Source organism: Chlorocebus sabaeus, chromosome 5 (assembly GCF_047675955.1).
Source record: "Chlorocebus sabaeus isolate Y175 chromosome 5, mChlSab1.0.hap1, whole genome shotgun sequence".
Classification (NCBI taxonomy): Eukaryota; Metazoa; Chordata; class Mammalia; order Primates; family Cercopithecidae; genus Chlorocebus; species Chlorocebus sabaeus.
Genome location: NC_132908.1, coordinates 11448594 through 11461174, shown reverse-complemented (window position 1 = coordinate 11461174; position 12581 = coordinate 11448594). Strand labels below are relative to the sequence as shown.

The window sequence follows — 12581 nt, the reverse complement described above, 5'->3', positions numbered from 1 at the left end:
TGCACTCTACCCTGGGCGACACAGCAAGACCCTGTCTCAAAAAAAAAAAAAAAAAAAAAATATGGCCAGGCGCAGTGACTCACGCCTATAATCCCAGCACTTTGGGAGGCCGAGGTGGGTGGATCACCTGAGGTGAGGAGTTTGAGACCAGCCTGGTCAACATAGTGAAACCCTGTCTCTACTACAAGTACAAAAATTAGCCGGGCGTGGTGGTGGATGCCTGTAATCCCAGCTACTCGGGAGGCTCAGGCAGGAGAATCACTTGAACCCGGGAGACAGAGGTTGCAGTGAGTCGAGATTGTGCCATTGCACTCCAGCTGGATGACAAGAGCGAAACTCCGTCTCAAAAAAAATATATATATATATATATTTTTTTTTAATATATATTTTTAATATATATATTTTGAGATGGACACACACACACACACACACACACATAAAATAACTGTTTTCTGGAGTTGAAATTCCCCTCGACGATTTTCACATTTTCCTAATTCCACTGAGTAATTTGTGAATAATTGTTGACTTTTTTTTTCTTTAAATGTTTTCAGGTATTTGACTGGAATGGTTGACAAAAGGACACTTGAAAAGTATGAAAGAGAAGCTAAAGAGAAAAACAGAGAAACTTGGTATAGTAAACTTTAATGACATTATAAATTACTTTTAAGGAAACGATGCCCACTTAGTGCTTTTGGAGCCTGTTAAAATATAAATTGTTGAAGTCTAAAATGGTATCACAACAAAGGAAATTTCCCCTCTCCTCATAATACAAAGAAGATGAGTTCCTAATGACTTAATAACTGACACAGAGAAATTTGGAAACAATCCATACATCTGGTGATAGACTTGTTGAAAATATTATAAACCATCCATTTAATTGGGTCATTCTGCAACCACTGAAAACTTACATTTACATAATTTATAGTAACCATGAATAGAACTTGCATTGTGGTGGCAATTGGGGGGAAGCAGGAAACATCCTTGTGCTTAAGGTATGACCATTATGTAAATAAATGCTGGAAATAAAATGGAATGGAATTACAGTGGTTGCCTTTGAATGGTGAGACAGTCAACTTTTTTCTGTTTTCTAACCTTACTACTTTTATTTTTAAAAAGTTAGCAAGCCTTATCTCAATGGGATATTGGTGGTCATTTAAGAAAAAATAAAATTATATTCCTCTGTAATAAGCAGGAAAAATGCTAGTCAGTGTTATAAAAAATTGAGGACATGCTATGAAGTACAGATGATGAGGTAAGCTAAATTAATGCTTACTGTTATGGATGGTTTGAATTTATATAAATTTTTACTTGGCAGTGTAATATTGAAGCAATTTTTAGCAAGTAGCCATTGCTCCCACATGGTGCGTTAGTGGCTTTCACTTTTCAAAAATATCTGAGGACAGTTATTTTTTATTTTATTAAAAAGTTTTAGGCCTGGCACAGTGGTTTCCGCCTGTAATCCCAGCACTTTGGGAAACCAAGGCGGATGGATCACGAGGTCAGGAGATGGAGACCATCGTGGCTAACACAGTGAAACCCCTTCTCTGCTAAAAATCCAAAAAATTAGCTGGGCGAGGTGGCAGGCGCCTGTAGTCCTAGCTACTAGGGAGGCTGAGGCAAGAGAATGGCATGAACCTGGGAGGTGGAGCTTGCAGTGAACCGAGATCGCACCACTGCACTCCAGCCTGGGCAACAGAGTAAGACTCCCTGTCAAAAAAAAAAAAAAAACAATTTGTATTGGGCCAGGTGTGGTGACTCACGCCTGTAATCTCAGCGCTTTGGGAGGCAAGGCAGGCAGATCACCTGAGGTCGGGAGTTCGTGACCACCCTGGCCAACATGGTGAAACCTTGTCTCTACTAAAACTACAAAAATGGCTGGGTGCAGTGGCTCATGCCTGTAATCCCAGCTCTTTGGGAGGCCGAGGCAGGCGGATCACCTGAGGTCAGGAGTTCGAGACCAGCCTGACCAACATGGAGAAACCCTGTCTTTACTAAAAATACAAAATCAGCTGGGTGTGGTGGCACATGCCTCTAATCCCATCTACTGGGAGGCTGAGGCAGGAGAATCACTTGAACCCGGAAGGCGGAGGTTGCAGTGAACCGAGATCGGGCTGTTGCACTCCAGGCTGGGCAACAAGAGTGAAACTCCATCTCCAAAAAAAACAAAACGACAAAAATTAGGAAGGTGTAGTGTTGGGCACCTGTAATCCCAGCTACTTGGGAGCCTGAGGCAGGAGAATAGCTGAAACCTGGGAAGCAGAGGTTGCAGTGAGCCGAGATGGTGCCGCTGCACTCCATCCTGGGCCAGAGTGAGACTCTGTCTCAAAAAAAAAAAGGGCCAGGCATGGCCTGGGCTCTGTCACCCAGGCTAGAGTGTAGTGGCTCCATCTCCGCTCACTGCAAGCTCTGCTTCCCGAGTTCACAACATTCTCCTGCCTCAGCCTCCCGAGTAGCTCGGACTACAGGTGCCCGCCACCACGCCCGGCTAATTTTTTGTATTTTTAGTAGAGTCGGGGTTTCACTGTGTTAGCTAGGATGGTCTTGATCTCCTGACCTCGTGATCCGCCTGCCTTAGCCTCTCAGAGTGCTGAGATTATAGGCGTGAGTCACTGTGCCCATCCAAAAAAGTTGTATTACCCTTTGACTCTCAAGACACCCATTATTTGTGTTGTATTTTGTGCCATGTGAGTATAAAAATGAAGTAATAAGGGAGCTCATTATCACTTAACACACAGTGATACTGGCATTTGTACTTAGTTTTTCTGTGTATGTTGTCAACTTGCCATAAAATAATGTTCTAGACTGTATAATTGACTGTGTTTATATAAAACCTCCAAAGGTTTGAATCAAAATAATACATTTGTTCAGTTTTCTTTTTTTTTTGGAGACAGAGTCTCCCTGTGTCACCAGGCTGGAGTGCAGTGGTGCAATCTCAGCTCACTGCAATCTCTGCCTCCTGGGTTCAAGCGATTCTCCTGCCTCAGCCTCCCCAGTAGCTGGGACTACAGGCACGTGCCACCATGCCCAGCTAATTTTTGTATTTTTAGTAGAGACGGGGTCTCACCATGTTGGCCAGAATGGTCTCGATCTTTTGACCTCAGGTGATCCGCCTGCCTCGGCCTCCTAAAGTGCTGGGATTATAGGCGTGAGCCACTGCGCCCAGCCCCCCCTTTTTTTGAGACAGAGTCTCGCTCTGTTGCCCAGCCTGAAGTGCAGTGGCACGATCTCGGCTCACTGCAACCTCTACTTCCCAACTTCAAGCGATTCTCCTGTTTCAGCTTCTGAAATAGCTGTGACTATAGGTATGCACTACTATGCCCAATTTTTGTATTTTTAGTAGAGATGAGGTTTTGTCCAGGCTGGTCTCAAACTCCTGACCTCAGGTTATCTGCCAGCCTCACCCTCCCAAAGAGTGGGGATTAAAGGTGTGAGCCACTGCACCCAGCCCTATTCTTTCAATTTCTTTGTTTACATTTTTTTCTTTTGAGATGGAGCGTCTCCCTGTTGCCCAGGCTGGAGTGCAGTGGCACGATCTTGGCTTACTGCAAGCTCCTGCGTTCAAGCAATTCTCCTGCCTCAGCCTCCTAAGTAGGTGGGATTACAGGTGGGCGCCTCCACACCCGGCTAATTTTTGTATTTTCAGTAGAGACATGGCGTCACCATGTTGGTCAGGCTGGTCTCAAACTCCTGACCTCGTGATCCGTCGCCTTGGCCTCCAGAAGTGCTAGGATTACAGGTGTGAGCCACCGTGCCCAGCTCAGTTTTAATTTCACCAGTCTTGTTCATGATTTAGTTGTTGTGTGATGGACATAAAGCTGGATGTTGTCAATTATATCTTTAATGGTGAAGAATATCCTAAAAACTCTAATGTTCTTAGGAATATTATTATTTTCTTAAAAATTATTTCAGGTACTTGTCTTGGGCCTTAGACACAAATCAGGAAGAACGAGACAAAGGTAAAACAGTAGAAGTGGGTCGTGCCTATTTTGAAACCGAAAAGAAGCATTTCACAATTCTAGATGCCCCTGGCCACAAGAGTTTTGTCCCAAATATGATTGGTGGTGCCTCTCAAGCTGATCTGGCTGTGCTGGTAAGAAGACATTTCCAGTCCATCTAATTTGTTAGTAGCCCCACTTATGTCTTTAAATTTGAATTTATCTTCTAAAAGCTCAAATTCAGGTTGTAGTGAAATATAATGATGTACACGGTCAGTTTTCATCATACTAATCTCTTCAAGAAATCTTCAAAATTTGATTTACTTCTGAAAATATATTTTACCTTTTCTCTCCTGTTGCTGTTACCTATTACCATGTCAGATCTTAGTCTCTATTAAATGCCAAGTCCGCCGTTAGGCACCATGGGTAAAAGATGAATAGGAAACCATCTGTTTCATATGGTCTTCAGTCGTTTTGCAATTTTCACAAAATACTGATAGTAGATCCCTTTTTTTTTTTTTTTTTTTTGTAGTTACAAGGTCTAGAAAGTAAATGTTGGAATTTTAAAATATGCAGGTATACTAGATTTTGGGAATGTGGGGGATTGGAAACATTTAGACATTGTTTGATTTGTGACATTCAAAAGCAAGTACGTCATAACTCATTTGCTTCTATTTTCTTGCAAAAAAAACTTGTGATATAACTGAAAGGAAAGATGTTTTACTGCCATAAGGGTATGCCTGAAGGCGTAGGAGTAAACTGTTTCCTTTCTTGGAATTAGGTAATCTCAGCCAGGAAAGGAGAGTTTGAAACTGGATTTGAAAAAGGAGGACAGACAAGAGAACATGCAATGTTGGCAAAGACAGCAGGTGTAAAACACCTAATTGTGCTAATTAATAAGATGGATGATCCAACAGTAAATTGGAGCAATGAGAGGTGAGCGTAGATGTCTGGTATTTTATGTTAGTGGGACTAAGGATGGTTTTGTTATTGTACGCCTTTTTCTCTAGGGTTTTTCTAAACCTTAATCTGTTTACTTAGGAAACTAGAGTTCTTGGTTTACATTGTAATTATTTTGGTTATATTATAATTGTAGATATGAAGAATGTAAAGAGAAACTAGTGCCATTTTTGAAAAAAGTTGGCTTCAATCCCAAAAAGGACATTCACTTTATGCCCTGCTCAGGACTTACTGGAGCAAATCTCAAAGAGCAGTCGGATTTCTGTCCTTGGTACATGTAAGTAACTGTTTTTTCCTTTTTTTAAAAAGGAAAAGGATGTTACTACTTAAATGACTTATAAAGACATACGCTGAGTAACATGTTAACATATGCTATTGAGCATACATCTTTATAAGTAGTTTAAGAGAATATTAGCTGTAACCTTGGTTTTAAAAATACTTAGATCTTTGCCCATTTTTAAACTGGGTTGTCATTGTTGCTGAGTCCTAAGAGTTCTTTTTAATACTGGCCACCAGTCCCTTATCAGCTGCAATCTGATTATAGCAAGTATTTTCTCCCACTTTATGAGTTGCCTTTTTTCACTTCTTGATGGTGTCCTTTGAAGCACAAAAGGTTTTATTTTTGAAGTTTTTTACGTTTAGGTGTGTATTTTATTTTGAGTTAACTTTTGTGTAAGATGTAAAGTCTGTGTCTAGGTTCATTTTGTTTTTATATATTAATTGTTTACATACAATTTGTTGAAAAGACTATTCTTTTTCCATTGAATTGAATTGGCTCCCTCATTGAAAATCAAATGACCATAAATATGAGTTTATTCTTGGACTCTGTGTTTCTTTTTTTGTTGTTGTTGTTTATTTGGTTTTTTTTGAAACAGGCTTTCTCCCTGTTGTCCAGTGCAGTGGCATGATCTCAGCTCACTGCAACCTCCACCTCCCAGCTCAAGAGATCCTCCCACCTCAGCCTCCCAAGTCGTAGGGACTATAAGCACATGCCACCGCACCTGGCTGCTTTTTGTATTTTTAGTAGAGATGGGGAGTCACCATGTTGCCCAGGCTGGTCTTGGACTCCTGGGCTCAAGAGATGCACCTGCTTTTCGGCCTCCCAAAGTGCTGGAATTATAGGCATGAGCCACTGCACCCAGCTAATACTATATGTTTAAAGGGGAAATTATTTTATGGAATCTTGGTTTCAAAACTGGAAAAGTCGATAAAAATTAAGTAATACAGTCAATTTATTACATATAGGTTATTTGCTATAAAATACTTTTCTAAATTTTAATAAGTTTATGAGGAAGCCTTATACTGAGCAGTTTTGTAATATTTTTAGTTTTCTGTGGAATAAGTGAGATGAAATGGATAATATATTGGTTGAATGGGAAAAATACATGAGTAGAATGAAAATATTGTTATAACCTGTTTAAAGTTATAGTCATGTAACTTAACATTTTGATATTTATGTTGACTTTCTTTTCTTTAATGGATATTGTCGTTATGTTCTCAGTGGATTACCATTTATTCCATATCTGGATAATTTGCCAAACTTCAATAGATCAGTTGATGGACCAATCAGGCTGCCAATTGTGGATAAGTACAAGGTACCCAAAATGTTAAAGAAATTGGGTTTCTTGGGAGGTGAAATCATTGTTATGCATTTTGTTTCTAATTACGAAAACTTTTTTTCTTTCTTTTTTTTTCTTTTTGAGACAGAGTCTCACACTCTGTTCTCCAGGCTAGAGTGCAGTGGTGCAGTCTGGGCTCACTGCAAGCTTGCAGGTCACGCCTTGCAGGTTCACGCCATTGCCCTGCCTCAGCCTCCTGAGTAACTAGGACTACAGGGACCCGCCACCATGCCTAACTAATTTTTTTGTATTGTTAGTAGAGACAGGGTTTCACCGTGTTAGCTAGGATGGTCTCGATCTCCTGACCTTGTGATCCATTCACCTTGGCCTCCCAAAGTGCGGGGATTACAGGTGTGAGTTACTGCACCTGGCCTTCGGTTTTTTTTTCTTTTTTGAGATGGAGTCTCGTTCTGTCACCCAGGCTAGAGTGCAGCGGTGCGATCTCAGCTCACTGCAATCTCTGTCTTCAGGTTCAGGAGATTCTCCAGCCTCAGCCTCCTAAGTCGCTGGGACTACAGACATGTGCTCCTGCATCCAGCTAATTGTTTTTTGTATTTTTAGTAGAGATGGGGTTTCACAGTGTTGGCCAGGCTGGTCTCGAACTCCTAAGCTCAGGTGATCTGCCCGCCTTGGCCTCCCAAAGTGCTGGGATTACAGGCATGAGCCACCGTGCCTGGTCCAGAAACTTTATTAACAACATAACATTGATGTCTTTTTCTTACTGGCTTTATTTTAGTGGTATAGACAGACCATAATTTATTCAACAAGTTTAGTTTATTTTAGCTGTTTCCAGATGAGCCAGGGATCATATCTCAGTGATAAACTCATAGATGTAACTGCTAGGCTCAAAGGATTTTCTCATTAAAGTTGATGCATATTGATAAACAGCATCACAAAAATACTGTGCTAACTTCTGTTACCACTGGCAGCATGAGTGTTCGTTTTACCACAGCCTCACCAGCACTGGATGTTCATCTTAAAAAAAATAGACTTCCTTGTTTTTAACTGGATTTCCAACTTGAATTTTTTTTAAGTTTTGCGGTATCAATGTATGTAATGTTTTCTCCTCCTCAAATACATCATTCTTTAATTAGCTCCATTCTAAATTTCTTTAACAAATACTGTTTTTTCCAATTTTATATATGAGGAAACAGGCCTAGAGATCAGGAGAACCTGAATTGGTACAATCAGTTCAGATCTTCCAACATGAATTTCTGTGTTGTTTTTTGCACCTTTTTTTTTTTCCTTTTTTCTTTTTTTAGATGGAGTCTCGCTCTTTCGCCAGGCTGGTGTGCAGTGGCATGATCTCAGCTCACTGCAACCTCTGCCTCCTAGGTTTAAGCGATTCTCATGCCTCAGCCTTCCGAGTAGCTGGGATTATAGGCATGCACCATCACACCCAGCTAATTTTTGTATTTTTAGTAGAAACGGGGTTTCACCGTGTTAGCCAGGATGGGCTCGATTTCCCGACCTTGTGAGCCACCGAGCCCAGCCTGTTTTTTGAGACAGAGTCTTGCTCTGTCTCAGGCTGGAGTTGAGTGGTTCAGTCTTGGCTCACGGCAACCTCTGCCTCCCAAGTTCAAGCGATTTTTCTGCTTCAGCCTCCCGAGTAGCTGGGATTACAGGCATTCCACCATGCCTGGCTAATTTTTGTATTTTTAGTAGAGATGGGGTTTCGCCATATTGGCCAGGCTGGTCTCGAACTCCTGACCTCAGGTGGCCCACCCCCCCTCTGCCTCCCAAAGTGTTGAGATTATAGGCATGAGCCACCGTACCCACCCTGCACCATATTTTCTTTTTAAATCATAGGCACCCTGCATTATTAATATGATCACACAAATGCTTATGACAAATTATTATAGAGTATTTGTTAGAGTTTAAGATGAACCTAAGCCTTCTACTTAAGCAAATGATTTTCCTTTATGAATAAGCAGTGTAGAATTTCACTTTGGGCTATTGAGCTGTTACACAGCACCAGTAAGTCTGAAACTGGATTTTATTTTACATTTCATCAGGATATGGGCACTGTGGTCCTGGGAAAGCTGGAATCAGGATCTATTTGTAAAGGCCAGCAGCTTGTGATGATGCCAAACAAGGTAAGAATCGGTTATGCTGTTTCCCATCTATTTATTGATTTTTTTTTTTTTTTTTTTAAGATAGGGTCTTGTTCTGTCACTGAGGCAGCAGTGCAATGGCACAGTCATAGCTTATTGCAGCCTCAAACTTTCAAGTAATCCTGCCACCTGAGCCTCCCAAGTAGCTGGGACTATAGGCATGTGCCACTCTGCCTGGCTAATTTTTTTTTTTTTTTTTAAATAAAAATTGAGATGGGGTCTCACTATGTTGACCAGACTAGTCTCTAACTCCTGGCCTCAAACAATCCTCCCATCTTGGCCTCCCAAAGTGCTAGGATTACAGGCGTGAGCCACCATACCTGACCTCCTTTGTGTTATTTTTGACTGTTCAATTGCTGATGTTTGCAGATAACCTGAAGCAGGGCTTCTCTAACAGCTCCAAAGATGTTGCTTATGCTGGACTACATACTTGAGTCGTCAGTACCTTCAGATGGGGATTTTGCTAGATTTCAGTGAGAATTTATTTACCATGCTAACTCCAGGCAGAGTAAATTAGAAAAAGAATCCATTATCAAATGTAATATTTAGACATAATTGGCACCTTACAAATTGTATTATCTCGCTTCTTGATGCCTTGTGCATTGGAGATTAGAATATATAGTATCTTCTAAAATGTTTCTATTTTAAAGCCTGCTTTTTCCTATTATCTTTGCAACTTGAAGGCTAACATCTGAATGAAAATAATTCTCAGGTTGAGTTCTTAGTTAGTTGTTGTTGTTGTTTTGAGACGGAGTCTAGCCCTGTCGCCCAGGCTGGAGTGCAGTGGTGCATTCTCGACTTACTGCAACCTCTGCCTTCTGGGTAGCTGGGATTACAGGCATGCATCACCATATCCGGCTAACTTGTAGTTTTAGTAGAGACAGGGTTTCACCATGTTGGCCAGGCTGGTCTCAAACTCCTGACCTTGTGATTTGCCCGCCTGGGCCTCCCAAAGTGCTGGGATTACAGGCATGAGCCACCACACCCAGCCCTTACTAAGTTTTGTCTGTAGAGTTGTCACAAAAATTATGGAGATGAGCCAGGCATGGTGGCTAACACCTAGCACTTTGGGAGTTTGACGTGGACAGATAGCTTGAGCTCAGGAATTGGAGACCACACTGGGCAACGTAGGGAGACTCTGTCTCTTTGAAAAATAAAATTAGCCACTTGTGGTGATACATGCCTGTGGTCCCAGCTATTCGGGAGGTTGAGGCAGGAGGATTGCTTAAGACTAGGAAGTCAAGGCTGCTATGATTTATGATGTCTGATCATACCACTGCACTCCAGGCTGGGCAACAGAGCAAGACCTTTTCTCGAAAAAAAAAAAAAAAAAAAAAAAGCTATGGAGGTGTAAGGCAGCTTGGTGGTTGCAAGGGGCTAAAGGAGGGAAAGTAGGGAGTGACTGCTTAATGGGTATAGGATTTCCTTTTTGGGACAATAAAGTTTTAGAATTAGTGGTATTGATTGTACAACATGGTGAATACACTAGATGGCACTGAATTGCAAACTAAATGGTTTAAAATTTAAATGTTATTATTTATATTTTACCAGAATAGAAAAAAGTATGATTCTCTAAACATAAGTGAAGTTAGTACCCAGACATATTTGCAAGTGAGGGGCCTTAGTAGCTAGTATAGAGAAAGTGGCTGTTCTCTGTGGAAGCTGTCACTTGATACTAATCACTAGGGAGGTATAGAATGTCCTAGAGTTGAGCAAGTCTCAAAAACTCACTTCAGTTTAGTCCTCCTGAATTTCAGTGGAACAGAGCTAGAATAGTTTAAAAGACATAGAGGCGGCTGGCACACTGGGCCACGCATGTAATCCCAGCACTTTGGGAGGCTGAGGTGGGTGGATCACGAGGTCAGGAGTTCGAGACCAGCTTGGCCAACATAGTGAAACCCCATCTCTACTAAAAATACAAAAAATTAGCCAAGTGTGTCAGTGGGTGCCTGTAATCCTAGCTACCCAGGAGGCTGAGACAGGAGAATCACTTGAACCCCGGAGGTGGAGGTTACAGCGAGCCAAGATCACACCACTGCACACCAGCACGGGCAACAGTGCGAGACTCCATCTCAAATATCAAATAAAAAAGTGGCAAAACTTTTACAATAAAAAATTCATGGGGTTGGCAACCTATGGAATGAGAGAAAATATTTGCCAATCATATATCTAAATATGGGGTTAATACTAGAATATATGAAGAACTCCTACAAGTCAACAAAAAAACTAAACAACCCAATTCAAAAATGGGCAAAGGACTGCAATAGACATTTTTCCAAAGAAGATGTACAAACAGCCAAAATGTACATGAAAAGATGCTTAGCACCACTAACCATTAGGGAAATAGAAATCAAATCCACAGGGCTGGACATGGTGGCTTACGCCTATCATCCCTGCACTTTGGGAGAAGCTGAGGCAGGAGGATCACTTGAATTTTGAGACCAGGCCAGTTGTCTATGTGTAAGATCCCATCTCAGTTAAAAACTTTTTTTGGAAAACAAAGTAACATGTGTTGGCAAGGATGTGGAGAATTTGGAACCCTTGTGCACTGTTGGTAATGTAAAATTGTGCCAAGTGCTGTGAAAAAATATAGCAGTTCCTCAAAAAATCAAACATAGATTTCCCACATAATCCAGCAATACCATTTCTGAGTATATACTCAAAAGAGTTGAAAGCAGAGTCTCAGATATCTGTATAAACATGTTCATAGATGCATTATTCACATTAGCCAGAAGGTGGAAGCAGCCCTGGTGTCCCTAAAGGATGAATGGATAAAGCAAGCGTGTTACATATATGTAATAGAATATTGTACAGCCTTCAAAAGGAAGTTCTGACATAGGCCACAACATGAATGAACCTTGAGGACATTATGCTATGTGAAATAAACCAGTCACAAAAAGACAAATACCGTATGATTCTACTTAAATGAGGTACCTCGAATAGTCACATTTGTCAACTGAAAGTAGGATGGTGGTTGCCAGGGTTTGGGGGAATGGGGAGTTTCAGTTTTGCAAGATAACAAGATTTTAGAGTTCTGAATATTGGTTGTACGATATTTTAATGTATTTAATACTATTGAAATGTACACCTAAAATGGTTATGATGGTAAATTTTGTTACATGTATTTTAACCACAGTAAGTAATCAATGGGTTAAATTAAAAATTGGTTTTTTACTTTGATATTTTATGAAACTGTTCTGAGATACAGATAGTGTTTTTTTTGTTTGTTTGTTATTGTTTTTTTTTTTTGAGACGGAGTCTCACTCTGTATGCCAGGCTGGAGTGTAGTGGTGCGATCTCAGCTCACTGCAACCTCCACCTCCCGGGTCCCAGTTCAAGCAATGCTCCTGCCTCAGCCTCCCGAGTAGCTGGGATTACAGGAACGTGCCAACATGCCTAGCTCATTTTTGTATTTTTAGTAGAGACGGGGTTTCACCATGTTGGCCAGGCTGGTCTTGAACTTATGACCTCATGATCCACCTGCCTCGGCCTCCCAAAGTGCTGGGATTACAGGCGTGAGCCACTGCGCCCAGCCAATACAGATTGTTTTTTAGGTGAGTGACTTCTAAACTCTTGTTTCTTTCTTTCTTTCTTTTTTTTTTGAGACGGAGTCTCCTACTGTGACCCAGGCTGGAGTACACTGGCGCCATCTCGGCTTACTGCAACCTCCACCTCCAGGGTTCAAGCAATTCTCTGCCTCGGCCTCCCGAGTAGCTGGGATTACAGGTGCCCGCCACCGCACCTGGCTAATTTTTGTATTTTTAGTAGAGACAGGATTTCACCATCTTGGCAAGGCTGGCCTTGAACTCCTGACATCATGGTCCACCTGCCTCAGCCCCCCAAAGTGCTGGGATTACAGGTGTGAGCCACCACGCCTGGCACCCCTCCTCCTTTTTTTTTCCCCCTGGAGATGGAGTTTCGCTCTTGTTGCCTAGGCTGGAGTACAATGACAC

The 12581-nt window shown here is 41.5% G+C and overlaps 1 protein-coding gene across 2 annotated transcripts in view; it reads left to right on the top strand.

Annotated features, from left to right (window-relative positions):
- GSPT1 (G1 to S phase transition 1) overlaps nt 1-12581 on the top strand; it is a 48867-nt gene that overhangs the window by 24051 nt on the left and 12235 nt on the right. For both annotated transcript variants that reach the window (XM_007985982.3, XM_007985992.3), the window contains exons 6-11: nt 552-629; nt 3910-4090; nt 4717-4871; nt 5032-5172; nt 6397-6490; nt 8530-8610. In XM_007985982.3, coding sequence (XP_007984173.3) covers nt 552-629; nt 3910-4090; nt 4717-4871; nt 5032-5172; nt 6397-6490; nt 8530-8610 — 730 coding nt within the window. The remainder of the gene's footprint in view (nt 1-551; nt 630-3909; nt 4091-4716; nt 4872-5031; nt 5173-6396; nt 6491-8529; nt 8611-12581) is intronic.